Here is a 24111-nt window from a genome sequence, read left to right on the forward strand (position 1 = left end):
TTGGCGTTTTTCGCTCAAAAAGAGATTTAGACCGGCTGATCAGAGAACCTATGGATAATGAGGAGGAGGAATTTTTCGACGACAATGACAGCGATGTTTTAGACAATGAAATCGGAAGTCGACACAACTTTCAAAGGTATTTTATCATAATCAAGGAAGCCCCCATGTTGATTATGCTTTTAGCATCAATGTGTATAGCTATTTGCTTCCAAATGGCGAAGCACTCTTGAGCCAGGCCGACCAGCTCTTCAAAAAGCTTCTTGACGACTTTCACCGATGCATCGCGGTGAACGAGATCCGACCCGGTCTGGTCCGCTGCGACCGGCAGCTCCGGGACTACATCGCCGAGTTCAACTTTCGCTTCACCAAGGAGCAGCATCTCCTATTGATCAAACTCTATTACAATCTTATCACCTCGGACAACATCGATCCCTACTTCATTATGGTAAGCAAGCATCCTCCCCTCCTTGTCTTTATCAAGCAATTTAGGTGTTCTGTTCGACTTTTACTCGGCTAATGCGACATCCAGCGCTAATATCGCGAAAAGAACTCGAACTAGACTGGCGACCGATGCACAAGATTTACAAAAATGCGACCCACAATCCAAAGGCTAATAGAATGCTCATTATTTATCCCTATCGATACACCTCTTCTATCAAAGGCCAGTTTTTCACAATTTTATTCGTTTTCCAATATTTAACCAAGTTCAACGCAGTCAATTGAAATTTAATTTTTCATCAAACATTTGTCTATCTATCGTTCTCCTCCAAAAAGTTTAATTTGTTGAAAAACTCCTCAAAAGCGGCCTGTCGCGTGGCCCGTCGATACTATCCAGGGTGGGTTACACTGTTCGCCTTTCAAAGCGCACTCATTCTGGCCTCACACCCGTGCTCCTGTGGCGCAATCGGTTAGCGCGCTGTACTTATAGACATGAGAAATGCGGAGGTTGTGAGTTCGAGCCTCACCAGGAGCAAAGTTTTTTCACCGTCTAATTACAGTCAGATCTTCGCGTTTTCGGCATTTTTTCCCTTGAAAACCGAGTTTTCCCCTTTTCATTTTTAATTTTTTGAATTTAATTAATTATGTAACCACAAACAAGCAAATGTGACTCAAGCAATTATCGATGAATTCATGCCCATGTTCTGCACCGCTTCTTCGGACGGAGGAACTGATGCAAACAACGAAGACGCACTCACAGGTCAGGGTTCTTATCACCATCGCCGCTGGGGGCGCTATTTGAATTATGTAATATTTACGCCGCGCGCGAGCCCTCGCTTTTCTGAACCCTTTTTGCCAGGTCTTATGACATTCCTTCCTATCCGCCTGTATCCCGAAGAAATACCTCTGTCCGTCGACCTCTGGCTACCGAAGCTTATGAACATTTGGATGAAGCTAGACCAGAGCAAGCGCTGGGAAAAGTCAATAATCGCGCCTCTTATCCAACAGGTGTCCCTTGCAAATATAGGCTACGTGAATCTGCAACCGTGGTACCCAGAAATTTTCAACAAGATTTTGCGCTCCTTCGAGCTCCAAGTCGGCGAAGCGTGGTCGAAATGGCGGCCAGCATTAGCACCGATTTCCAGCAACATTGCTCCTGGTTTCATCATCTCTTTCATCGGCGGAGAAAGGCCAGAAGCACAGGAAGCATTTGCTTACTTTGAACAAATGCTTGATGCTGTGGCAACTTACGTCCATCCTTCAAACCATGGAAAATGGACAGAAAAGCTCCTCCAATTCCTCGACACCACCACACAGCAGCTCATCAAACGAATTGCTAACGAACGACACCGAAGAAGACCAAACTGGATCCCCCTGCCACCAGAAGATCGTCGAATCACCGACGCAGACATCGACCGCTACGCTAATTTGATCCAGCCACTTGCCATGACAGCGCTTTTCAACAAAGCAGGACCGCACTTCGCTGCGAATATTTTGCAGTTTTTGGCGATCGCAAGGCCAAAGAGGATTCTTCCCGATTTGATCAGTCGCTGCCAGATTGCTTTCAATTCTCTTACGGAGCCACATCAAGCGTCGAGTTGTATTTATGCGCTTGTTTCTCAGATTTCGATTATTCTCAGCCACGATGTGTCGGATGACACTCGATTAAGTCTCATGCCGCTCCTGCAAGATCTTATCCCCAGTATTGACATTAACGATCAAGCAAAAGCAAATTGGGTGCTCTACCTTTTCGACTTCGTGTTCACCAATTCCTTCCTGGAGGACTGCTCAAGTTTTATCGGCGACGATGGTTTGAGCGAGCGAGATGACAAGCTCATTCGACAAAGTATGATGATCGAAGATCTCTTCTGGAGCTACTGGGAGCAGAAACTCAAGTACATTTCCGCATGCAATTCACAGAAGGAGACTTCCGGCGAAGGCTCCCAAGTGCAGTTGATAAAAGCAGACTTGGATACAATCATGCATGTTGGCTACACTCCCGCTATTGCTGCTTGTGGCGACGCTCTTTTCGAACCGCTTTTGCGCAAGATTTTCCACTATTGCAAAGAAAATGTATATGGAGACACTACTGCCGCTTTTATGACGACGAACTTGGTCCAGTCTCTTGTGGTAAGAGATGCGGAGAAAACTCTCTCGCTGTTCTTTCCTTGGCTGTATAAAAAGATAAAAGACATCAAACGAGACAACCCAGAAGTCATCGTCGACGAGTTCCATATGGACATTGAGCTTCAGTGGTCGCTAATTCTTCTTGTCGACCTCATCGTTGCTGCTGGAGAGTCAATCTTGCCTTACATGGACAAGCTGACTGAAATACTCGACATCGTTAAAGACATCCGTATCGTCACTGGAATGAAACTTGTTTGCAAACTCCACTCGTTCATCATTACCACTCTTGCTGGAACACATATTTACCGACGAAACCAACGCTTAGCTACTCTCAAGACAGAGGATCGATCCATACCATCCGTAACTCGCTGGGGCTCATTGTATCGAATTAAAGAAGCGAAAGAACTTCTTGGGTGGCATCGTCCGACTCAGCCCGAGCTCGATATGGTTGTGAAAATTTTCGAAACACGGCTCCAGCCTTGTATTGACAAGCTGAATGAAATGGCTGAAACTGGAGTGGATCTTGTCGTCATGAAGCAGCAGATCGCCGTGATTATCGGTTGCCTCGCTGGAATCATGAATTCAGTTAGATTCAACCACGGTGAGCAACTGCCAACAGTAGAAGGATATGAAAGTGTTCTTTCCGAAAAGATGAACACACTCAACACCACTCAGGAGCCCTATTTAACGGAAAAGCTTGCCCACGTCCCTCAAAAAGTCTTTCACGCCTTGAAGAATGTCCTCTCGAAACTTGAAGAAGAAAAGAACATTTCCGACCACAGAACGATGCATTGGATTCTATTGGCAATGAATTTCAGTTTCAACTTCCGACCAAAGATGTTTGTACATTTTCCCCATCACGTCGACCATTATAAACGACTATATGGCCTCTACCGCTTGCAGCAACATAAACGATACCCATTCGCAATTATTGAAGTTCGAGTTTACAACGACCTCGTTTGCAAAAGACCATACCAGTACGACTACAATTATTTTACGCAAAACCATTTAGGTAAGCTCAATCATATATACTCCTTTTTATCCGTTTTTCTTCAGATTACCTCAATATTCTTGTGAAGTACGCACAAAGTCCCTTCACGCGCATTCGAAAAATTGTCCAAAACGAATTTTCCAAGCTTTTCAAATGCAAAACCGTGACGAACATATGCGGGCAGCACATGCAAGGACGCCACGAAATCTTCCTCAACAACATCACTTCCACCCTCGAAAGCCAGAGCTCCGAGAAATACCAATCCATCGAAGAGCAAGGTAAGCCAGAAGAAAATGGCACATCCTCAGGCGATGATGTGGAAATGCTCGAAGACATTACGAATCTGGACGACGCTGGATTAATAAATCTGCTAGCTAATTTAAAGAAAGAAGAACTGGCGGACGCCAAATACAAGCCCTTCGTCGACAAGCTGCGAACTGACAAAAACCTGCTAAAAGCCTTTCAAAGTGCTACGACTCGCAACGCGCGCGCCTCCGAGTCGGAGAAAATGGATACGACCGAGCTGCCTGATCAAGCAACAGAGCTGGAAACGCACAAAACGCTGAAAGGTGCTCTTTATCTCCTCGACCTCTCTAAAAATGGCCACTCGTACACTTTCCTTGCGCATTCCCATGATTACAGCCTTTGCAAGAGAATTTGGCCCATGGTGCTAAAAGTACGATGCGACAAGAAATCTGTCAACGACTTGGTGATGCATGTGTTTAAAAATATCATGGACAACTACTCCACAATGCTCTTTGACAACAAACTCGACAACGACGTCATCGAAACGATCAGACAACTTTCATCCCTTTCACTCACCGCCGAAGAAATTTCCGCATCAAACGAGCGCAAAGTTCGAGCTGCTGAGAATCGTAAAAACGACCACCAAGCGTTGAAACACGAGCTCCGCGAGTTGTGCTCGGATGAACGGCTCAGCTGGACGCGACGCAAACTGTGCTACACTTTGTTCGCCAAATTCATGGTTCGGCTTGACGTCGAGATCGAACCAGCCGATGTGGAATTGCTCGCCCGTGAGCTGACAAATGAGCAACCCAAGTGGCGCTTGGGAGCTTTTACGTACGTCCAAACTGCCCTTCATAAAATTAAGCGAGTGCGACCACGAGAATATCTAAAAAGGGATGAAGTTTCGGGCCTTCCCACGATGGAAAAACTTCTGTACCGAAATGCTTTTAGAACGGAAGAAGATTGGAACAACGAGACTTATTATTCAAATAGAAGTCATCTTGGATACACGACCTGGACAACAACGGTGAAAAAATACGCTCCCATCGATGAGAAAAACCCTTCTACGTATCCCAAGAACTCTGAAGACGTCACTGACATCGAGATGCCACTTTGGAAGAGAATCACAGATCCAGTTTGGGTAGCCACTGTAGCTGACCAACTTGCCCATTGGGACAAGAATGAGAAAAACCACGAGTCTTACATGCGACAGACCAATTGTTTCTTCATCAATTTGTTCCGTAATTTTGGCCCTGAAGCTGTCGAGCCTTGGATTGCTTGGGTAGAAAAGCTGATAGTTCACACAGAGACGCGATCAGTTCGAGTTGCCATCATCATTTGGGCGGCTATTGTCACTTGTATGAACCATTGGCCGGCATCGAAGGCGTTCCATTATCAGAGATGGGCAGTGTCCATTTTGGATAGAGCTATTGGTAGGTTCTACTCATAAATTCGAGATGATAAGACTTTTATAGCTGGTGTGGCGGAAGAGCTGAAACTATTCTGGGAGCGAACGATTGAAAACTTCACGAGTTCAAGGTATTTCAAGAACGCTTTTTCCCTGTTTATCGTATATTTTAGAGATATCCGCCAGTACGCAATTATCTACGACTATTTATTGGATACGTCAAGGCTTCTGCAGGAGAATACATCATTATCGAACGAATTCAGACTCACACTGGTGCGAAAATGTGTCTCTCAAGGAATAAGTTGGAAAGCGCCAGAGTTCAGGACAAAGTAAGGGGAGATAACTGTAAAAAATCAAATAATTTCTTTCAGGATCTTTGAATGGATAATGACGAATCCATCTGTGTTGGCCAACGACTACCATATGATCCGTGCTGCTGTTGGCCAGCTGATCTTCTCGACCCTCATTTGGAAAGACAGAGAAACCGCGAGCAAAGAGAATCCATTTGCCCATCAAGCGATAGTCGACATTTTCGAAAAATACCAAAATGCTGATACAGAAGAAGCAAAGAACATCTTTAACACGATGCTTTTTACGCTGAACAAAATTATCGCTTTTGGACTGCCTGGAACTTGGAAGTGGCTTGGAGTTCTGTTGAAAGAAACGGGGCAGGCGGAATTCTCAGATGACTCCGATCGCGATAAAATGACTCGCTGTTTAGTTGGTAAGAATACTTTTCTCCCTCCTCCAAAACATTATTCTCTTCAAAAACAACCGCAAGCATTACTTTTTTCTAGCTTTGGCGCAGAGTTATCAAAACAGAGAAGTTGTAGCTCATGGAATCGATGTCATGTCACAATGTGCTTCTAAGGAGTCCTGGCAAGTTCGTCTGACCCTTCTCAAGTAGGCATTTTATGATCAACATGTTCTCATGATATTTGAAGGCTTTTGCAACGAGTTCTCTTCCGAAACTTCTTCCTGAATCAAGTTCATTCTGCAAAGATCGAAAAGCTCGTTTTTGGCATGTTGGATGATGCGAGGACGGAAGTAAGAGAGTGCGCGGGCCGTACTCTCAGTGGTCTGTTCCGATGTAAAGTGATCAAGCCTGGTGATGAACAGAGAATTTACTTTACCAAAAAGCTAAAAGAAGGAAAGACGGATATTGAGAGAGATTCAGCTGTTCTTGGTCTCGAAGCTTTGATTGGAAGCGCTCCTTACGAGTAAGACGAAAATTTTCAAGGATTTTTTATTAAAAATATTTTAGTGTTCCAACCTGGCTTCCAAAAACTATAGAGCCCCTTTGCCACGCGGCTAGCACGAGTAAAAACTCTCCATCGAAAGTTAGCGCCCAACGAGCACTGAGAGAATTCAAACACACTCATCACGACCAGTGGGAGGAGCATCAGCACAAGGTGAGATTCTAGATTTCTGAGTGCCAACCGATTTGCTTACATCTCATTTTTAGTTCAATGATGAGCAGAGGCACATGTTAACGGATATTCTTGTTTCACCGAGTTACTACGCTTAGTCGCGTATATGACTCTTTCTTTTCTATTTTATTTTCAATTACTATTCCTTTATGATATTAAGAAAATTGAAACAATTTCTGTAAAGTTCCTGAAATTTCAAATTTTAATTTTTTCCAGAATGAAGTTTATTTTTATCAAATCTTACTGTTGATGTTGGTGTTCCACGCAATCAACCACTAGTTGATTCAGCTAGTTAAAAATAATATTTATAAAAATATACAGTTAATCATTTATTGAAATTTTTACATGTATTTGATTTGCAAAAACTCCTGTTTTGTTGAATTTAATTTCTTCAAGTTCATCCATCAATTTCATGTTTACTGGAAAAGAAACTATCACAGACACTTATACCAACTTTTCTCAAATACGAAAACCTTCAGAAATGATAGATGGCCTCAGTTGGGATAAAAGAAATTGTTCGAAACGCGGAAAAACGCTCTCCAACCGAACATGAGAACTTTCTGGTCTCGAACTACGTCTCTAGGATTATTCAAAACACCTGGAGTGCAATTGAAAAAGCGGAATCGAAACGCGCCAAGCCACTGCATGAAAACTCGAGCTTGAATATCAGGTAGTTCTCTTTCTTGATTTCGATTGTTAAACAAGCGTTCTTTCAGCAATAATGTACCGGACATATCAAAAATCTCTCCTATCCCATTTCACTACAACAATTCGAAGAAAGGGAGAGCATCGCCAAGGTGGGTTTCGGAATTGGTTGGGAAATCTTGCTCCCGCTCTCTCTGATCTTGAAAATATAACCCCATTGTATCATACATGTATGAATAGAGCTTTTAAAGGTCTAGCAACTCTGCATTGGAATTCCCAATATATGAAATATTATCTGTTTTATCGGAGTTTTACCTTCAAAACTGGGTTGCATTTTTGAAAACTGAAGAGTGCCAGGCATGAATTTAGATTTGATTTTAATATTTTAAACGCCTGAAAACCGGCAATTTTTGGATGATTGGACATTTTCATGCTGAGTTTATTTATCTGAGGTAGATGTTAAAAATCTGATTGTTAATTTTGGTGAAAAACCCATCATTTAGATAAAAATTGGTAAAGAAAAACCGGAAATTTCTAGAGATATCGAAAATTCCAATGCAGAGTTTGTAGAGCTAGAAAAGCTCTTTCGATACATGTGTTATATGATGGGGGTTAATCAGAAAAGTTCGGAGCTATAGCCGAAGCAAGATTTCCCAACCAATTCCGAAACCCTCCCAAGAGGCCCACGAGTTTCTTCGCCACTCAAACAAGCTCGAAGAACTGGAGGGTGAGCTTATTTTTATCGACTTTTGTCGACTCAATTGTTCAGAAATGTTTGGCCAAAGCAAAATGGCAGCGTCACCGAATCGGTCAGCTTGTCCGAGTTTATCATCACTAAGAAGACCAAAAACAAAAAGCACGAGCGTAAAAGGCAAGAATAGGTAATCGGTTAACAATTGACCAAAATTTAGTGTGCCATTAAAAACAACTGCCATGAGAGCGATGAGCTTCGGTGACTCGCCACCAAAAGCTCCAAGCTCGCAGCGAGGGCTGTCCACGACACTCGACAGATTTGATACCCCTGAGCTACCTCCCCAGGATCGCGATCTTCTTGACCAAGAACGCCAGCTCATTTTACAGATTCGTGGCGCTCAAAACGAAGTTAAAGAGGTCAAGACGAAAATAAACACTGGTTCTCTTCCAGTTATCTTGCCAAAAGAAGAAGTCGATCGGCCGCCTATTGAAGTCTGCTCATGTCATGGCTGTTTCGTCCAAACACTTCTTCAATCATCTGTTAAAGTTTCTGCAGATTGCGACCGAAGGATTTATTCTACTGTACGAATATTCGCCAATCATCTCAAGTCATCGATAAACTTGAGTTTTATCTCTACTTTACAAAGGCCGGGGTTCGTAATATATTCATTTTGTCTTCCAGTAGAAGACTTCCACCGAATTCAATTTTCTCAACCCTATTCAAGTATTTTGAGCTTTTTCATAACAAAAGACAACGCCTCGCTTAACACCTTGGAACTCTCCAGCTTTGATCCTGAATGCATTGTGACTACTATCGAAGACATTTTTCTTTTGGTGCTATTTGTCATCTCCGACTTACCACAGACCCTCATCGCCGTCCTCTCCCCTTGTACCGCTCGTGCCTTATCCCGCAAAATCGAAATGGTTGACAGTTCAAGCAATACCACTTTAAAAGAGAAGCTCAGGATCTTTTCTCAATCCCTCGACAAAATTACCTCAAAACACGACGACTCATCTCAGGAATCTAAAAAATACGTATTTCGCCATGTTCTCAAGCCCAGCACTGTTGATCACGATCAACTTCAAAAGAAGGAAAACTTTCTCAACACGGACACTTTTGCTGCGCTTAGGAAGCAGCGAGACGAGATTTTCCACATTTTTCGAATTTGGCAGAAGAATCATTCAGATCCAGATTGGAACTGTGATTTGCATATTGGCTCCAGAATTCGCTGCTTGGTGCACTCTGTAAATGTTTCCGGCAACACCATGGCCTTCAGCCGACTTTTTATGTTGATCCTTCTTGATTCGTTTATCGAGCAGCAAACGGAATCCAGCCCTAGTCCAGACTGCTCCCTAAACAGCTCCCAGCTAGACTTGTTCAAGCTTATCTCTGACTTTGATGTTATGACTCTTGTGAAAGAAGGCAATGCAAGAAAACTCGCAGTTCTTGAACAACGGTTCTATCAAAACTCAAAAACAAACGCCTCGAAACACGCGACATCAGCTGACAACCAGGAAGACGGATCGTTTTTCCCTGGTTCCCAGTCATTCTTCCAAAGCTTTTTGGTCATTTCTGGCTGCGCAAGGCTTCACACACATCTTTTGGACTTGATGTTCGATTCGCTGGGGAAGATGATCGACCAGATAAAGCATTTAGGAAAGGTTTTTATGCAGCGCAGAAACAGTAAAACTTTTTTTGCAGTGAAGACTCCATTATTTCTTATACAGCAGTTTCTTTATTTGCCCGAGTAAAAGAAACTGGTAAGGGTTGTTTCCTTATCAGTTTCTGTAGTAAACTGCGCATGAAAATGTACAGTTTGAATTTGAACTCGGGTACATCAAAGCTGCACATATGCCGTCGGACTCATAACCCGCAAAACTCCAGGGTTCATGTTCCATGGCTTTACTTGATCTTATTTGATCCGAGTGAACCACTGATGTTCTCTTGGAAATGAGAAAAGAACGAATCTGAATGGCCGTGATGATTTCGGTCGGATGCTACATTTTCCCAAATTTTAAACTTGACAAGTTTTATTTGTCCCCAAAGTTCGCATCCGTTTCCGTGAAATTCGCATTGATAAAATTAACCGCGCAATAAAAATCTTGACAGACTTTGACGATACCGAATGTCCCTTGCGCGGTGCCATTTATGAGAGTCGCGTGGCGCATTTGATCTCCAAGTTTTGCGGCTACCTCTACTTCCTCCCCTACCGCGATTCCCATGTTCATGAGAATCTTGCCTGTCGCCCGTATCGATCAGCGCCCGTCGATTTCTGTCGCCTCTTGAAATCCCAGACGGATGCGCGCAAACTCCTGCTCATTCTCAACGTCACTGCCGCTTTTATATCTCAGGATAAGATTAAAAATTTCATCACTGATTCACAAAATTAAGGACTCTCCTTGATGAGTCCTCCTTCCTATGAAAATATATACCATATATTTTCATCATTCATTTATTATTATTCATCAATTTTTTATCTTGAAAAAGACCCAATCCGCTGAAACGAACACTTTCCATGCACATCTGCTCGAATTCAGCGAGCTAAAAAGCTGGTGTCACCATATTTCGCATACGAGCACTGGCAAAGACATGTTTGCCGCGGCAATTCGACACAACTCAAGTGTGGTCACTCAAGGTAAGTTGCAATACTGAAAGCACTCTTTATTCTGTATCGTGTTTTAGCACTTCCGATAAGTCTTTACCAGGCGAGCGATGTTGAGGGTCGCCGGCAGAGCTTGCCGGCCTGTGGTGAACTTGGCATTGATGAGTTCATTGTTCTTTGCCCAGAGCTCACTAGAATCAACAAACCAAGAAACGGGTCCTTCGGTGCAAAAGTTGAAAAGCGGCGTCGAGTAGAAACAACGATAGTCAAACCGCAAGTCAGACAGGATTCAAAATCGCTGAAGACGCAGCTGGAAGATGCGTTTTTCAAGGCTAATCCAGCCTCGCTCAAAAGAGCGACCGAGTTTGTGATAGAAAGAGTCACATCTAATTGTGTCAAGCACTTTAGAAATAAAGGAAGGTTGAAAACAATCTAATCAACTTCAAATTCGAAAGTCTAGCTTTATCAAGTCAATTACTGTTTTCAATCTGCTAAAGTAATACCCGACACGCTGCGCGATTTCAACGCCAAGGTCAAGGATCACTTCAACGCGACACCCTCGGATGCAGAAGACGATGTCATCGCAATTGCTTTCATCAATACAATTGTTGAAAAGTGTCTCAAAGCATGCCTCGACAAGTGTTTGGCCGAGAGCGTACCGTTTTGCGAAAAGAACTCCAACGAAGCGCTGCCTCCTATTCTCGGTCCTGATGTGCCCCGTGCGGCTGTGGCATTCGCGGTCAAGATCACTGAGAGGGATACAAAGGCAAAAACAGCGGAATGGTTTAAAGAAAAGGTGCCGATTATTGTAAATAGAGATGGAAAAATGGCTTTTGAGCGATCAAGAATTAACAGGCACGAGTTGACGCTAAATAAAAGTCTTTAAATCCTAGAAATCCGAATGATCTGTATGGTAGACTCATTGAAAGAACCAAACAAAAGGTTTACCAAATCTCGAATGAGGATTACAAACCGCACTCGGAGCTTTTGTCCTCTCTTCGCGAAGTCGTCATGCGCGACCAGCTCGGCCAGGCTGATGAATCAACTCAAATCATGTCGCTTGGTAAATTACTGCCTCAGTTGCTGGAGTCAATACCATCAATGGACGGTGGATCAATCAAAACGGCGTCATTTCTTTTGACTCAAGTCGTCTTCATCGCTTTCAGGTCAAGGTTACTCCATTTCAAATTCTTTTACATAAAGGAAAAACTAGAATTTTACAGTCGAGTAACTTTTTTGAAGATTTCCAAAAGCGGAATTTTCCTTATTGGTCTCAATGTTCACCGCTGAAATCGTGGAGCAACTATCATTCCTGCCCTCTTCAGTTCTTATTTGTGCCTTGCTAGAGTCATTTGTCTTGCAACCAAGTAAAAGTGCCAACGAGAACATACAGTTATTCCTGACGACTATGCCTGGCTGGGAGACGCAGGACATCGAGCAAGTCCTCGAAACGTATCCTCCGGAAATAACTTTATTCGTTCAAAACTGTTTACAGTAGTCCTAGCTTTTTTCTATTTCCCAAATTCGATTCAATGTGTGTGTATTTATTTATTCAAGCATCTTATATTCAACAAATTTCTGTACAGGCTTTTTATACTTACAGTGATCGTTCCATTTTCTGTTATTTTTAGTTACAGTATTAAAATATAATTCCAGATATTCTAAATTTTTGTACTTCTTTTTCATTCTCTTCTATTATGATAATGATTCTTTTTGCTTCGATTTTTCTGAAGAAAAGTTGATTTTTGGCTGCAATTTCGAGCTACCTTTAATTGATAGATTCTTTTTTCAAAATTGCTCATTTCTCTGCAACCAGGAGAGTATTTCGGAAGCACCCAATGAGCATTTTCTTCATCGTTAATTTTCTTTACTCCAAAGCGGCATCTTATATTTTCAATCTCGAATTGCGTCAAGTGAAGACAAATTACCTAGCTTGATATGGGCTTTCATGCCACTCAATGCCTTTATTACACTCATATTGGCAATTTCTCGTATAGAACCAACGATTTTCCCCTTCCGGATGTACCAAATGTCCGACGCAAGAGCCCTTCTTTAATCTGACATATCCACCTTCCTTACTTCGAATAGTCTTTGGCAATTTATGAATCGAGCAACGATCAGCTGCCCATTTTTCATCGGGGCAGTTTGGCAGCGTATGCGGTTCTTTCCATTTGCCCCGAGTACATGTCGTTGCTACGCCTAAAAGTTAAGTACGTTATAAAGCGATCATAAGGAAATGTTTATTTACTTGTGCGGTTAAAGTCTTCACAGGAGAAATAGCACTTCTTTATTTTGGGGTTCCTAGCCTTGAGCTCGTAAAAATGCTTATTGAGAAAGTAATACACAAGTAGAAAGATAACTGAATATGAAGTTCAGTCTATGAACCCTATTCCTTGTCACCAAACTCATCCGCCTCGCAATCACCCCACGTCCCTCGCGGAAATCCCCATTTCGGGATATCCCACGGATCGCAATCAGGCTCAACACTTCGTAGACTTATGCTTTTATACGTGGCCAAGTCCAGCGGTCTACGCGGGTGGCGAGTTTCGATTCTGATACGAGGACAGCTCATTTTCTTGCGCCGGGAAAGAGCTGTCAAGAAGTCGGAATTGGCATCCAAGCTGCCATGGTTTCGGCAGAGGCAACCTCGTGTCAGTTTCAGCCAAGAGCCCCGGCAATACGGAACAGTTTGCGGATCAGCTGGGTCTTTTTTTGCGACACAATGTCGTGTTTCTAAAAATTCTTTGTTGTTGGAAAAGATTTTCCGGAATTTCACGTGAAATCGACGTAATTACGTAGATGAACACACTCAATGACCTTTATCCGTTGATTCCTTCGTCAATTTTCCCGAAATGAGCGTAATTGGGCGTTATGTCTGTATTACAAGAATCGAGCGTTTTTATCTAGGTAATCTGGCGTTCAAATTTTCACTCGGCCTATTTGCTCAGCAGACATGTGTTTACATGTAGATATTAAGTCCTATGAACTTGCTTCGTTCGTTTACCTTGCGAGTAAAATTCTTCCCACGGTCTACAGGGGCTTGTCACTTGCCAGTTCGTCCATTTACCAGGAATAATCTTTTTCTCAGTTGAGCAAACAATGAACATATCTGATGTTCCAGCTTCACAGTCGCCTCCGTGAATTCTGTAATCTTTGATCGCGCACTCTTGGATATCTCCCTGTCCTTCAGGACAGTTGACCCCGCCAACGATGTACTCAATCGTTTCCGGCAAGGAAGTATCTTCTCCCGGCATGTATCTTCGGTACGCCTCCTGGTTGCCTATAAACAAGTTCCGACTAAAGCCCATCTGCCAACATGCTCTTTGTCCAAAGCTCTTAGCATTCTTCCCTGTCAGTCCGAAGACACCACTGTTCTGACAGAGACGACCCCAGTTTACAGCCCCGTATCCATCATTTGCTCTTTGTTGGATATCTCAAAATGATCAATTAAAATTCCAAAAGCAATAAATAACTTTTCTCAAATTAAATAAACACGAGTAAATACAGTATCCCTTGCCCAATGTAAACTCTTCCATGACTCCAATGTGCGGCTTTGACTTCCCACCGACTAATCCACGCGGAAATCTCGTTTATTTTCAAAAACAGTACGATAATACTGTGTACTCTCATTTAAATTCAGGTTCACTCAAAATTTTCAAATTCTAGTAGTTTTATCTATTTTCAGTTTATGTATGTTTTGCGTGACAGAAATATTCTTTTATTTTCTTTCTTCAAAGGCAGACAAGCGCGATCCCCACCTAGTTTGGCGCCCCATCGACTACTCGCGCAGTATTCTTTGCGCCGCAGTTTGCGCATCGCGCGTTTCTTTCCCGAAAAGTACACCAAGCAGCATCAGATTAATTTGTCTATTTGTTCAGATGGATGTTGACGGACTCGTTTTTCTCATCTGGTCGCTGTACTTTTCAGTTGTAAAAGGTCACGTTGACATGTTATGCAACAGTATTTGCGCTTGAACATCGAATTCGGTCGATTTTTGACAGCTTTTGACCTTTAAGTCAAGTTTGTGTTGAAACATCCCACTGTTTCTCGTCGTTTCTTCTTCTTTCTTTTGTCAACCTTTTCAAAGCAAAAATAATTACTTTTTGCCCATGTATGGGCCGATATGGAAATCAATTAGGTCCGGGGCTCAGAAAATCAAATTTTCGAGTCCAGAAGTAAGGTCTGTGTTAAAGAACAAGTAGCGAGCCAAACTAAGACCACGTCACTTCCATGTTGCATAAATCAAAGGAAATGAAAACGACTCTGTTACTTCCCAGTTTCATTTCCTATGAAGAAAGCCCATTAGCGCTTATTCCGTTTGAAGACGTCTTCCAGGTCAGGAACGGGTGCCTTCTGTATTTCAAAACGCAAGAATTATTGCCCATAATCTCGTTCTTCAAACTTGCTTCCAACAGCGTTTTGTATCCGAGAATAAATATTAAAAGACGGAAACTTGTCAAAATACCATTTTTATAAGTTTAATTATCTTCTAGTTTCAAAAAGAAGTAGTGGGGCTTGAGTTTGTTCTAGATAACGGCGTAAATATCGAAATTGTTCTGTGAATTTTCAATCATGAGAGCACGCAATTACTATTTTTTAACAGAGACGCTAACCCGCTGAAAAAGTCCTTTGATAGAGGGCGGCTTCGATGTCCTCCCCGCGTCTGGCTTTGACTTTGATCAGCTAACAACAATTCTTTGTCATAGCTCACGCATGCGCGACTCCACCGCAACGGGGTCTTCCGGTGACCACAACGGAGAACCGAGTTGCGATCTGAGCGGAAATCCCCGCGGTACTTACTGGCGACGCCTTGGCGTTGAATTCCTCAAGTCTGATGTCGTCAGTTCACTTGACGCACACGATGAGCCGGTCGCCTTGACCGGGGCGATAACGTCTTTTCCGGCTCCGGAAAGTGTCAACTATGTTCATCAATATTTGCACTTTGCCCCAAACATCCTCCAGATCGCTGATGAGATTCGAAACAGGATGGGCGGATCGTTTCTTGGAATTCATCTTAGAATAGGCACCGATTTCACGAAAGCCTGTGATATTCTTGACCGTAATGACAACTTGATGGGTACAGTTATGAAAGAACAACTTTATGGGCATCTTATGGGCGTTTTTACATACTTTATCAACAATTTTTGGGCCGAATTTTATTACTAATTTCGCTCATCCTATTCGTAACTTTTGAAAGCATCTCCTCAATGTGGAACCCCTCAAGTGAAGCTGGAAAAATCAAAACACTGCGCCCCATCTATGGAACAAATTCTAGACGAGCTCGATTTCTTCAAAGACAAATTCAACACGCTTTACATTTCTTCTGACAAAAAGATCGACCGTCAGATCTTTGAAGAACGCGGGCATGGGTTTATATTCAATAAGCTTCTCTTACTTTTTGTACTTTATAAACCGAAAATTAGATTTCGAGTGGCTACGCTGGACGATTACCGTGATTTGCCAATTCCAAAATTTTTTGACCCTTTGATCGATTTGTCCGTGCAAATATTAAGTGACCAGTTTATTGGTAATTGCATTTCAAGCTTCACGGGATTTATCGTCCGGCAAAGAAGAGTTAAGCACCTTCCAGTTGCTTTCTGGGGTCTCGTTGACCATTCTGACGCACACGAAGAGCTTTGATTTACGATTCTTATTCCTAGCTGGAATCAGATGACCTTTTTTCAATTTCTGTATACTTCTTGTAATTCCCATCCAATTGCGAATTCACCAATTTCCTTTTAATGCCTGTGATTGGATAATCCTTCCATTGATTCTATTTTTCTACTTTTTCAACTTTTTATCGATACTTTTTAACCGGTTATTCAGAGATTTAGAATTTTGCTCCTCCGAAATGTCGCTCGGAATCCCAATCAAAGTCCTCCACGAAGCCGAGAGCCACGTAATCACCTGTGAAACCTCCACCGGCGAAGTCTTCCGTGGAAAGCTCGTCGAAGCCGAAGAACATATGAACATCCAGGTACAATCAACCACTTTAATACCTTCACAAAGCCGATTCTAGATGCAGGATGTCACCGCTACCTACCGAAACGGATCAACCGCCCAATTGGCGAACATCTACATTCGTGGCACTCAAATCAAGTTCATGATTCTCCCCGAGATGCTCAAAAACGCCCCAATGCTCAAGGTAAATTTGGAATTGGATTAAACCATCACTCTCGTTTCTTCTCAGGTCGCAACACGAAACCAGGCTCAAGGCCAGAAGCAGAATTTCTGGCAAGCTGGCCGAGGTCGTGGACGAGGCGGCGGCTTCCGCGGTGGTCGAGGCGCCCCAAGAGGCCGATATTAGGAAAATTAGCGAGGGTAGACCCGCTGGTCCCCTGAGAAGGAAAATCTGCTACCGATTTTAGAACACACATTTACCGATTTATTAAATTCTCCAGTTATCTCACACTCTTCTTGCTTTTAGCTACTCAACTTTATCATTTTAGTTGTGTCAAGCTCATTATTGAAATTTTGAATTACTGTCGCACTCGACACCACCTAGATATCATGTTATAAACAACTGCCCTAAACTGCTCCTGGTCACTTTTTGAGTTTTAGAATGAGTGGAGTCGAGGCGGCAAAGCGTCTAGCCGCGAGGTCAGCCGTCGATGCCTTTGTCAAGAATGGATTCAAGCTGGGAATCGGCTCCGGTAAAGAAATTTTTCTTTGACAAGGGTTGTTAAAATGCCTTTTTTGTTCAGGATCGACTGTAGTTTACGCGGTGGAGAGAATCGCGGAACGAGCGCGAGCGGAGAATCTTCAGGTTCCGATCGTTAAGATTTTAATGAGTCGTATTAACTTTAATTTAGCTCACTTGTGTACCCAGCAGTTTCCAAGCTAGACAGGTGCGATAATATGATATTTACTCATGTCTCAAATAACTGGCAGTTTGCGCAGATGCGTTCTTCACTGACCTCTTAACTAGTTATAAAAAATCAGATTTCAGTTCATTCATTCCTTTAATTTATCTTTAGCTTATTATCGAGCACGGCTTGCTTCTATCCGATCTCGAGCGAACTCCGGAGCTCGACTTGGCAATCGACGGAGCTGACGAAGTCGACGACCGACTTACCCTGATCAAGGGTGGCGGTGGATGTCTCCTCCAAGAAAAGATCGTCGTCAACGCGGCAAAGGATTTCGTCGTTGTTGCTGATTACAGAAAGAACTCGGCCGCCCTCGGGCAGCAGTGGAAAAAGGGAGTGCCGATCGAGGTGCTGCCTCTTGCGTACAGGTAATTTTTCGTCTCTAGAAACTGGGGAGCTTCTCAGTGAGTTGAGAAATACAATTTTCGTGGTGAGAAACACCCGGATTTCTAGAGAAATCAATCGATTTTCACTTTGAATTGAAATATCTCTGGTATTTTTGCTCTTTTTTAGACCGGTGCAGAAGGAAATCGAGTCCCGTTTTGGTGGTGTTGCAAAACTGCGAATGGCAAAAGCGAAAGCAGGACCTCTCGTCACTGACAACGGCATGTTCATCATTGATTGGGAATTCAACGAAGCTCCAGCTGAAGGATGGACAAAGATCGGAATGGAGCTCAACAATATTCCGGGCGTCGTTGAGCACGGATTATTTATTGGCTGCGCAAAGAAGGCATACTTTGGAAATGAAGACGGAACGGTTTCGGAACGATGAATGATGATCGAAAATGAAAAATGATTAAAAGTATTTACCTTCGCTGGCTTTAGATTACTATAATTTCTGCCAAGTTCAGTATTAAAAATACAACTCGCTCAAGAAGGACTAATAGTATTGTATCAGACCATATGACCAGGCTCTGATATACTGGTCCTCTATACTGTATAGACTACACAGCAAATTAGAATAAATTGCTTCAAAGAAATCGACGCATTTTAAGGGGAAAACTTTTGTTAATTATTCTGGCAACGACGAATGAAGTAAAATGATTCGATGACAATGAAAAAAGTAAAAAAGTGAGAAAGGGTAGTCAGTTCCATAGCAGTAAAATCGTTTCATTGGCTTTCAAAATTCATGCCGTCGAAAATCCTTCAGGGGCACTTGCAGGCACCAGAGACTCGGACGTCGACGAGCTTGGTGACAGTGACGATGGAGACTCGGGCATCGAGGACGATGCTAGAATTCATTTTATTTTGATTCTATATTGTGACTTACTCAGAGGCCATGTTGATTTCTGGGGCTTCGAAGCAGATTTCTTCCTTTCGTGGCATGTTGAGTTAGTTGATGAGTATCTGAGATGATCTGAGCTGGTCGATTCAAATCACTTGATTATATGCGGTTTTATTGCCCTGCCACCTAGAGGCACTCACTTCCGCGTCCGGTGACGGCAAGAGCACCATCTACCCGGTTAATGATGATAAAAGCGCGGATCTGAAAGCGTTGAGCATTAGAATTGATCATAATACAATTTTAACCATGCCACGATCCAAGAACGAAATCTGTGTCCAAAGTCCCGAAGTCGTCATGCACGGAGAGTAAGTCTTTTTCTACCCTAACAGAGCTTTATTTGTCTTTTTCAGCATCAACCTCCACGCTCAGGTCGCCGTCGTCACCAAGGCTAAGCTCGATGATATCTCTATCAAGGGCGATTGCAAGTGCGATTAAATTTTTTTTACAGTTCTGATTGACTCCTTTTTTAATTTTTCTGGCAACACGAATAAATAATGCTTTCAAATAAAAGCTGTTTGTATTTTGATGCAAGAATCGAATAGGCTAGGGAATTACTTTTTTATTGAAATTTCTAAGTAGGAAGTTATGAATGTTTATTCCAAGAGAAGCAAAACGGTTTCTGGCTCTTCCTCGTTGGCTTCAGCAATTGGCTGAATTTTGATCTCAACGCTGCTCCAGAAGGAGTCAACATCATCCGTTGCGTTGACAGCATCATTGATCGCTTTGGATGCTTCTTCGTATTGTTTCTGCAAAAGCTGAAGATACCCAGCATCCTGGGCGTCTACGGTTTCAGAAGACTCCTCCTCGGGTTTCTTTCCCATGCATGCTGAACAGCAGATTTGATCGACTAGTAGAAAATATTTAAGCTTACCTGCAAAAATTCCTTTCAGTTTTTCCTTCACTACTTCTCCGAACTTCGCAAAAGCAGCTTTAAGCGCATCGATGAAGCCTGCCTTGGCTTGTTCTAAAGCCTCAACAGCACTTTCCTTCAAGTCATCAATTGCTTCAGAAGCAGCTTCTTTTACATTTCCAAGAGCATCAGCGGCCTGCTCTTGCAAATCACTAGCAACTTCCTGAGCCTGAAGCGTGACATTCTCGAGAGACTCGGTAACTTGTTGGGTAGCTTCTTCGACTGACATATTTTGAAAAAATAGATATATTTGTTAATTCTGCCAAGAGAAGAATGATTATATACGACTTCCGGCCGGAAATTGAATAATCAAAATAGAGGAGCAGTTACTTTTTTGAAATCTGTTTATGCGGCATATTTTGTTATAATCTCGTTTTATTTGTGACTTATTAATTATAGGCATCATGAAGTATAAATATCAATTTGACCGAAAGTAAATTCTAAAGCCGGTGGGATTTATTGCCTAGGAAGTAATGAAAATGAAGATGTCAAAATGAGAATAAAATAATTAGACACTTGATGACAAGTCAATTGATGATAAAGTGGAGTTATTATTGGTCCAAATGAAACGTTTCATCGTAATCAAAATTAGTTAAACCGCATCGTAAATAGTCGTTAATCCAAAATGTACTTATGTTGCTATTCCTTTATTTCGACACTTTCGCATATCTTTTGCAAATTGATTCTTATTCTTCTTCTTCCTTGATTTCAGAAACTAAATCGATGTTGTTTTTCGATGTCAGCGGAAGACTATTCTTCTTATAGACTTTAAAACTGATTACAAAAAGGCATTTTATTGAAAAAACATAATTTTGGCCAAATGGAGTTCTTTCTTGGCTTTCCGCCAGATCCTTCGTTTGTCGCACCATTCTCAATTTGTCCGTCTGCAATGGACGCCAGGCTTTTTCGATTTCCAGATGGGCCAGATCCACTTCCAGAGGACTCGTTCTGATCGACTACGGTTTCTACTTGCTCCTCCCTGTCTATTTCTGAGCCCTCAAGTCGATCGTACTAGATAAGATTTATTAGAAAGAAAGTAAAAATTTCACAATCGTACCATTGATTGCAAGCCCCAAAATACTCGAAAAGCATCCCATGCTCGTCCAGCATTGTACTCGAAGCCGATGAAGAGGCAAACAAAGATTGAAAACATTGGAACAACTCCCCACAGGATCAGCATGTGAATGATAAACCAATATATTCCTAAAATGCCAAATAAAAAGTTAGTCTTTTACTTTCAAACCGGGTGTTCCGAGAAAAGGTTTGTAAAAGATTGCTCCGCTTTTCTTAATTTGAGATGTAACTAATCTGATCTCATCCAAGTAATCTTGGTATTTTTCTTCATTTAAAATAGAATCTATAAAAGACGTATCCTCGTCAGCCATGATGATTTCTCTTCTGTTTCCCGGAGAAAGTGATCAGCAGTTTAATTTTTCTTCGCATATGGGGAACACGGAGCTGTGTATAAAGATATTGCGCGATTGCATTTAAGATATTGCAATAACGGGAAAGAAGAGTTACAGTACGAGTCGAACCCAACTACCCGCCAGCATGGCGCCGTTTCCTAGCCTGATTCTAGCTGTGCGAGAGTACTTTGGCCAATTAAGCAAACTCATCGAAGCTCTCGAAGCGCCAAATTCCTCACCATCTCTGACTCCCGCACGGGACAACATGACAAAGTTGTAGAACGCGAACTGTTAGGCACAAAGTGTGCGAAGGTTAATATTTACGAATACCGCACTTGAAAAACTTGGAAATTTTAATTGACAGTCGCAATAATAACCTGATATTTTAGTCAGTCAATTATAAAAAGAATTTTCAACTGAAGAATGCAGGCCTCCTACAAAATGAGAAATCCCCTTGTTTCGCTCGAAATAATCACAGAAAATGCTAAATGCTTCATGCATATTTGTTTCGAGCAATTTGAATACCCAAAAAGGATGAATACTCGCGCGACATGTGCATGTCAGTGTTTGTCCGGCTGCCAAAAAACAAGACTCCCGTCTAATTCTGGCTTGGGCGCTAATTTCAACACTGAAAATGTGCAAAATCGCTTGCTTGGTATGTTTGCACCAATTTCGCGTGTTCCACCGCCGCCACTCCGTCGACTACAATCTCGACCGCGATGCGTACAGCGCAAACCAGGCCTTCATGGCGCCACCGGATCGCCCGCTAATTGAAGGGATTACTAGGGATTATGATATTTCAACTTGTTTTTTTTCTCAGATGTTAAAGTTTTCAGTAAAAGGAAGTAAAAAGATTATACAGTAACAAAGGAGTCTAGTCCGCAAAAACGGAACCGGAAGAAATTCAGGATCTTCCATATAAATAAACTCCTCAACAAAACGCTTTGTAAACTCGAGTCACCTGAACCTGTCCCCTCTTTTGAAGCAGTGGGTCGAGTGTGTTGAGGCCCGGTCGGTTTGTATTGTTTGAGATGGTTTTGGACATTCCAACGGCGACCAGGCACTTGACGTCGCCTTCTTTTAATTCAAATTCGCCACCGCCTCAAGAATTCCACAGATGAACCAATTAGGCCTTCTCCTCATATGAGATTGTACGAGGATTTGTACTGGTGAACTTGTACTGGGACATTCTTGTGGCTTTCTTTATTAGCAGGGTAGATTTTTATACCACGAAGATGATAAAAGACCATCCGTTAAAAGCGAAGAACTTTAGTAAAAGAATTAGATTTTATTAAAATTTGACTTTTTTCAACTTTATATTTTTTATATCAATCAAGAAACTACAGGAACAGTGCTAGTAATTTTCAAATTGGTTTGTTACGGTAGAGCAATTTCTTGGCCCGTAATTACAAATGCTTTGGCGTACTGGCGATTCTCGGGCTGGTGCTTGCCTGCGTGGTGGTGGTGCATTCCATTGTGCAGTGGCGCTCTTTGCTCCGCCAATGAGCAGCCAGCCATGGCGCGTACTGTACGACTGATTAGAATACCGATGGGCTCAGCAGGAGCTTATCGCTTTGAGTAAAAAACGATTGAACTTCGCCGGGGGAAAGTTACTTTGCGAAATGGAATATCCGCTGTGGGCGGAATAACCTGCCGATTTTCCAGGCACAGCTTATCGACAATTTGGCTTGATTTGAATCTAGGCGATAAAATTCATCTCCGGTTGGTGGTGGTGACTTTTCAAAGATCAAAAAAGAATACCGACTCAAACTTCTACTTGTAGATCGATCACTTTTTCTTATAAACGGCAGCGAGAATTATTGTCATTTCTACGAAAACACAATCAAACGGCAAAAGATCGTCCGATAGACAGAGCAAACTTGGAGGACCCATCTCTTTGGCGACAATTTCGCTGCCGTATTAATCGCTTTTCACCGAACGGTGACTTATTCTGCAAGAATATTTTGAGAATAGCATTTCGAGAGATGAGCAACGCTGAGCACGCCCGCCGATCCACCCCTGTCATGCTCCGAGATGGCAGCGTTGAAAAGGGTGGTGATGGTCTCGCCCCTGCTTTCAACAGCAAGAGCGAACGAGCTCCGAAACTAGGAGAGCTGAAGAAGAGAGAGGCCGAAAAAGGTAATAGTTGATATGAGGACTTTTTCGTAAATTCTTTCTAGGTGAAATCTTCATGTCGACTGATGTCGACGAAGACAACAGCTTCACCTTTGGCAACGCTAGTCCGGTCGAAAGAAAATTTACACCGGCCAATGTAAGTACCAAAACGTCCATCTCAAAAGCAGTGGTTCAAATTATTCTCAGAAACGCGCCCCGCGTCTCGGTGATCTCCCGAAGACGCCGTCGATCGCGAAGGGTGACAAGCTTGTTCTCATGTCGATCGAGATTGACGAAGAACAAAGCTTCGATTTTGGCGAAGAAAGCTCCATCGAAGGCGAAGCGAACAACGCGACCGCCGTTCAAGCTGGTGACGTTTCGCTCTGAGCAGCTGCGATCTTCTGCCAAAATCACAATAATAAATCAGAGTTCAACTTCTGTTTTCTTTACGAAACCTGTTTCTTTTAATTTGAAGCAAAACGCTCATGAAAAAAATATTCAATTAATTTATAACAAAAGAGTGCTTCTTCGGAATGAGTCGACATCCGGGCTTGACACCTTTTTCGCGCTGATTGAAATCGCGCACTCGAGGTGCAAGAGCGGTAAACACAATCAGAAATTGCAACAAGGGCCCAAATATTATGACATTGTCGAGCTTGGAAAACGATAAATAAAAACACTTCCACTTTCTCATAAGGAAGTCGGCGGCGAGTTTCAAAGGCAAAAAAGGGGCGAATTTGTAGCCGGATTCAGAAAACAGGTTTTAGAGGACCATCGAGAATTCCTTCGACAAAAGAAAAGTTTGTTGAATTTCAAATTTGCATCTCAAAGCTTTTGAGACTTATTCTTGGCATTTTTGCTGGAGGTTTTTATGGTCTTTTTAATGCATATTTATCAGAAAAGACTTGTTTTTATGAACATTTTACTACCTCCGCAATTTAATATATA

At 42.4% G+C, this 24111-nt stretch overlaps 9 protein-coding genes, 2 long non-coding RNA genes and 1 other non-coding gene across 12 annotated transcripts; 9 read left to right on the top strand and 3 right to left on the bottom strand.

Annotated features, from left to right (window-relative positions):
* Window positions 1-4: 4 nt before the first annotated feature.
* LOC145696893 (proteasome activator complex subunit 4A-like) lies at window positions 5-7089 on the top strand. Its single transcript, XM_081773998.1, has 14 exons — window positions 5-136; window positions 184-445; window positions 490-661; window positions 803-833; window positions 1098-1198; window positions 1298-3577; window positions 3622-5235; window positions 5278-5341; window positions 5384-5539; window positions 5582-5934; window positions 6008-6113; window positions 6155-6430; window positions 6475-6622; window positions 6676-7089. Exons 1-14 carry the CDS (start codon window positions 51-53, stop codon window positions 6736-6738), a joined length of 5712 nt encoding a protein of 1903 aa, XP_081630124.1. The 5' UTR covers window positions 5-50; the 3' UTR covers window positions 6739-7089.
* On the top strand, window positions 890-973 carry TRNAI-UAU (transfer RNA isoleucine (anticodon UAU)). The gene is given in 2 exon segments: window positions 890-927; window positions 938-973. It is a non-coding gene; the product is annotated as a tRNA-Ile (tRNA).
* A 38-nt stretch (window positions 7090-7127) lies between the features above and the next one.
* On the top strand, window positions 7128-9730 carry LOC145698327 (uncharacterized). Its single transcript, XM_081775526.1, has 6 exons — window positions 7128-7310; window positions 7357-7437; window positions 7965-8012; window positions 8055-8156; window positions 8197-8625; window positions 8704-9730. Exons 1-6 carry the CDS (start codon window positions 7129-7131, stop codon window positions 9728-9730), a joined length of 1869 nt encoding a protein of 622 aa, XP_081631652.1. The 5' UTR covers window position 7128.
* Window positions 9731-10568: 838 nt separating this feature from the next.
* LOC145698328 (uncharacterized) lies at window positions 10569-12247 on the top strand. Its single transcript, XM_081775527.1, has 5 exons — window positions 10569-10614; window positions 10662-10948; window positions 11042-11436; window positions 11511-11747; window positions 11824-12247. The coding sequence occupies exons 1-5, from the start codon at window positions 10569-10571 to the stop codon at window positions 12077-12079; spliced, it is 1221 nt and encodes a 406-aa protein (XP_081631653.1). The 3' UTR covers window positions 12080-12247.
* A 682-nt stretch (window positions 12248-12929) lies between these two features.
* LOC145700315 (uncharacterized) lies at window positions 12930-13996 on the bottom strand. The gene is made up of 2 exons (XM_081777568.1): window positions 13586-13996; window positions 12930-13314 (listed from the first exon to the last, which is right to left on the bottom strand). Exons 1-2 carry the CDS (start codon window positions 13887-13889, stop codon window positions 12968-12970), a joined length of 651 nt encoding a protein of 216 aa, XP_081633694.1. The 5' UTR covers window positions 13890-13996; the 3' UTR covers window positions 12930-12967.
* Window positions 13997-15294: 1298 nt separating this feature from the next.
* Window positions 15295-16221, top strand: LOC145698329 (GDP-fucose protein O-fucosyltransferase 1-like). Its single transcript, XM_081775529.1, has 3 exons — window positions 15295-15658; window positions 15779-15950; window positions 16005-16221. The coding sequence occupies exons 1-3, from the start codon at window positions 15295-15297 to the stop codon at window positions 16219-16221; spliced, it is 753 nt and encodes a 250-aa protein (XP_081631655.1).
* A 164-nt stretch (window positions 16222-16385) lies between these two features.
* LOC145700316 (small nuclear ribonucleoprotein Sm D3-like) lies at window positions 16386-16912 on the top strand. Its single transcript, XM_081777569.1, has 3 exons — window positions 16386-16558; window positions 16601-16726; window positions 16772-16912. Exons 1-3 carry the CDS (start codon window positions 16433-16435, stop codon window positions 16886-16888), a joined length of 369 nt encoding a protein of 122 aa, XP_081633695.1. The 5' UTR covers window positions 16386-16432; the 3' UTR covers window positions 16889-16912.
* A 195-nt stretch (window positions 16913-17107) lies between these two features.
* On the top strand, window positions 17108-18325 carry LOC145700314 (ribose-5-phosphate isomerase-like). Its single transcript, XM_081777567.1, has 5 exons — window positions 17108-17234; window positions 17286-17347; window positions 17394-17429; window positions 17559-17815; window positions 17961-18325. Exons 1-5 carry the CDS (start codon window positions 17144-17146, stop codon window positions 18217-18219), a joined length of 705 nt encoding a protein of 234 aa, XP_081633693.1. The 5' UTR covers window positions 17108-17143; the 3' UTR covers window positions 18220-18325.
* Window positions 18326-18435: 110 nt separating this feature from the next.
* LOC145699078 (uncharacterized) lies at window positions 18436-18809 on the bottom strand. Its single transcript, XR_014133973.1, has 2 exons — window positions 18718-18809; window positions 18436-18678 (listed from the first exon to the last, which is right to left on the bottom strand). It is a non-coding gene; the product is annotated as an uncharacterized LOC145699078 (long non-coding RNA).
* A 140-nt stretch (window positions 18810-18949) lies between these two features.
* LOC145699794 (uncharacterized) lies at window positions 18950-19242 on the top strand. Its single transcript, XR_014134082.1, has 2 exons — window positions 18950-19037; window positions 19083-19242. It is a non-coding gene; the product is annotated as an uncharacterized LOC145699794 (long non-coding RNA).
* Window positions 19243-19284: 42 nt separating this feature from the next.
* Window positions 19285-19878, bottom strand: LOC145699533 (uncharacterized). Its single transcript, XM_081776803.1, has 2 exons — window positions 19604-19878; window positions 19285-19558 (listed from the first exon to the last, which is right to left on the bottom strand). Exons 1-2 carry the CDS (start codon window positions 19869-19871, stop codon window positions 19326-19328), a joined length of 501 nt encoding a protein of 166 aa, XP_081632929.1. The 5' UTR covers window positions 19872-19878; the 3' UTR covers window positions 19285-19325.
* Window positions 19879-22974: 3096 nt separating this feature from the next.
* LOC145698957 (uncharacterized) lies at window positions 22975-23603 on the top strand. The gene is made up of 3 exons (XM_081776198.1): window positions 22975-23187; window positions 23229-23320; window positions 23371-23603. Exons 1-3 carry the CDS (start codon window positions 23034-23036, stop codon window positions 23548-23550), a joined length of 426 nt encoding a protein of 141 aa, XP_081632324.1. The 5' UTR covers window positions 22975-23033; the 3' UTR covers window positions 23551-23603.
* Window positions 23604-24111: the final 508 nt, after the last annotated feature.

Source organism: Oikopleura dioica, chromosome 2, assembly GCF_907165135.1.
Source record: "Oikopleura dioica chromosome 2, OKI2018_I68_1.0, whole genome shotgun sequence".
Lineage (NCBI taxonomy): Eukaryota > Metazoa > Chordata > Appendicularia > Copelata > Oikopleuridae > Oikopleura > Oikopleura dioica.

Excerpts from the sequence above, each read along its gene's own strand:
- LOC145696893 (XM_081773998.1), top strand. The coding sequence starts at position 51 with ATGGATAATGAGGAGGAGGAATTTTTCGACGACAATGACAGCGATGTT. Across the intron at positions 662-802 it reads ATACACCTCTTCTATCAAAG|CGGCCTGTCGCGTGGCCCGT; the intron begins GCCAGTTTTTCA and ends ACTCCTCAAAAG. Across the intron at positions 5,540-5,581 it reads GCGCCAGAGTTCAGGACAAA|GATCTTTGAATGGATAATGA; the intron begins GTAAGGGGAGAT and ends AATTTCTTTCAG.
- LOC145698329 (XM_081775529.1), top strand. The coding sequence starts at position 15,295 with ATGCGCGACTCCACCGCAACGGGGTCTTCCGGTGACCACAACGGAGAA. Across the intron at positions 15,659-15,778 it reads CCGTAATGACAACTTGATGG|CATCTCCTCAATGTGGAACC; the intron begins GTACAGTTATGA and ends AACTTTTGAAAG. Across the intron at positions 15,951-16,004 it reads TTTGAAGAACGCGGGCATGG|ATTTCGAGTGGCTACGCTGG; the intron begins GTTTATATTCAA and ends ACCGAAAATTAG.
- LOC145700316 (XM_081777569.1), top strand. The coding sequence starts at position 16,433 with ATGTCGCTCGGAATCCCAATCAAAGTCCTCCACGAAGCCGAGAGCCAC. Across the intron at positions 16,559-16,600 it reads AAGAACATATGAACATCCAG|ATGCAGGATGTCACCGCTAC; the intron begins GTACAATCAACC and ends AGCCGATTCTAG. Across the intron at positions 16,727-16,771 it reads AAAACGCCCCAATGCTCAAG|GTCGCAACACGAAACCAGGC; the intron begins GTAAATTTGGAA and ends GTTTCTTCTCAG.
- LOC145700314 (XM_081777567.1), top strand. The coding sequence starts at position 17,144 with ATGAGTGGAGTCGAGGCGGCAAAGCGTCTAGCCGCGAGGTCAGCCGTC. Across the intron at positions 17,235-17,285 it reads CAAGCTGGGAATCGGCTCCG|GATCGACTGTAGTTTACGCG; the intron begins GTAAAGAAATTT and ends TTTTTTGTTCAG. Across the intron at positions 17,348-17,393 it reads CGCGAGCGGAGAATCTTCAG|CTCACTTGTGTACCCAGCAG; the intron begins GTTCCGATCGTT and ends ACTTTAATTTAG.
- LOC145700315 (XM_081777568.1), bottom strand. The coding sequence starts at position 13,889 with ATGGGCTTTAGTCGGAACTTGTTTATAGGCAACCAGGAGGCGTACCGA. Across the intron at positions 13,315-13,585 it reads GGAAGAATTTTACTCGCAAG|AAACACGACATTGTGTCGCA; the intron begins GTAAACGAACGA and ends AAGAATTTTTAG.
- LOC145699533 (XM_081776803.1), bottom strand. The coding sequence starts at position 19,871 with ATGTCAGTCGAAGAAGCTACCCAACAAGTTACCGAGTCTCTCGAGAAT. Across the intron at positions 19,559-19,603 it reads ACTGAAAGGAATTTTTGCAG|CATGCATGGGAAAGAAACCC; the intron begins GTAAGCTTAAAT and ends TCTGCTGTTCAG.
- LOC145698957 (XM_081776198.1), top strand. The coding sequence starts at position 23,034 with ATGAGCAACGCTGAGCACGCCCGCCGATCCACCCCTGTCATGCTCCGA. Across the intron at positions 23,188-23,228 it reads GAAGAGAGAGGCCGAAAAAG|GTGAAATCTTCATGTCGACT; the intron begins GTAATAGTTGAT and ends AATTCTTTCTAG. Across the intron at positions 23,321-23,370 it reads GAAAATTTACACCGGCCAAT|AAACGCGCCCCGCGTCTCGG; the intron begins GTAAGTACCAAA and ends AATTATTCTCAG.
- LOC145698327 (XM_081775526.1), top strand. The coding sequence starts at position 7,129 with ATGGCCTCAGTTGGGATAAAAGAAATTGTTCGAAACGCGGAAAAACGC. Across the intron at positions 7,311-7,356 it reads AACTCGAGCTTGAATATCAG|CAATAATGTACCGGACATAT; the intron begins GTAGTTCTCTTT and ends GCGTTCTTTCAG. Across the intron at positions 8,013-8,054 it reads CAAGCTCGAAGAACTGGAGG|AAATGTTTGGCCAAAGCAAA; the intron begins GTGAGCTTATTT and ends TCAATTGTTCAG.
- LOC145698328 (XM_081775527.1), top strand. The coding sequence starts at position 10,569 with ATGTTTGCCGCGGCAATTCGACACAACTCAAGTGTGGTCACTCAAG. Across the intron at positions 10,949-11,041 it reads TCAAAAGAGCGACCGAGTTT|CTTTATCAAGTCAATTACTG; the intron begins GTGATAGAAAGA and ends TCGAAAGTCTAG. Across the intron at positions 11,437-11,510 it reads GAGCGATCAAGAATTAACAG|AACCAAACAAAAGGTTTACC; the intron begins GCACGAGTTGAC and ends ACTCATTGAAAG.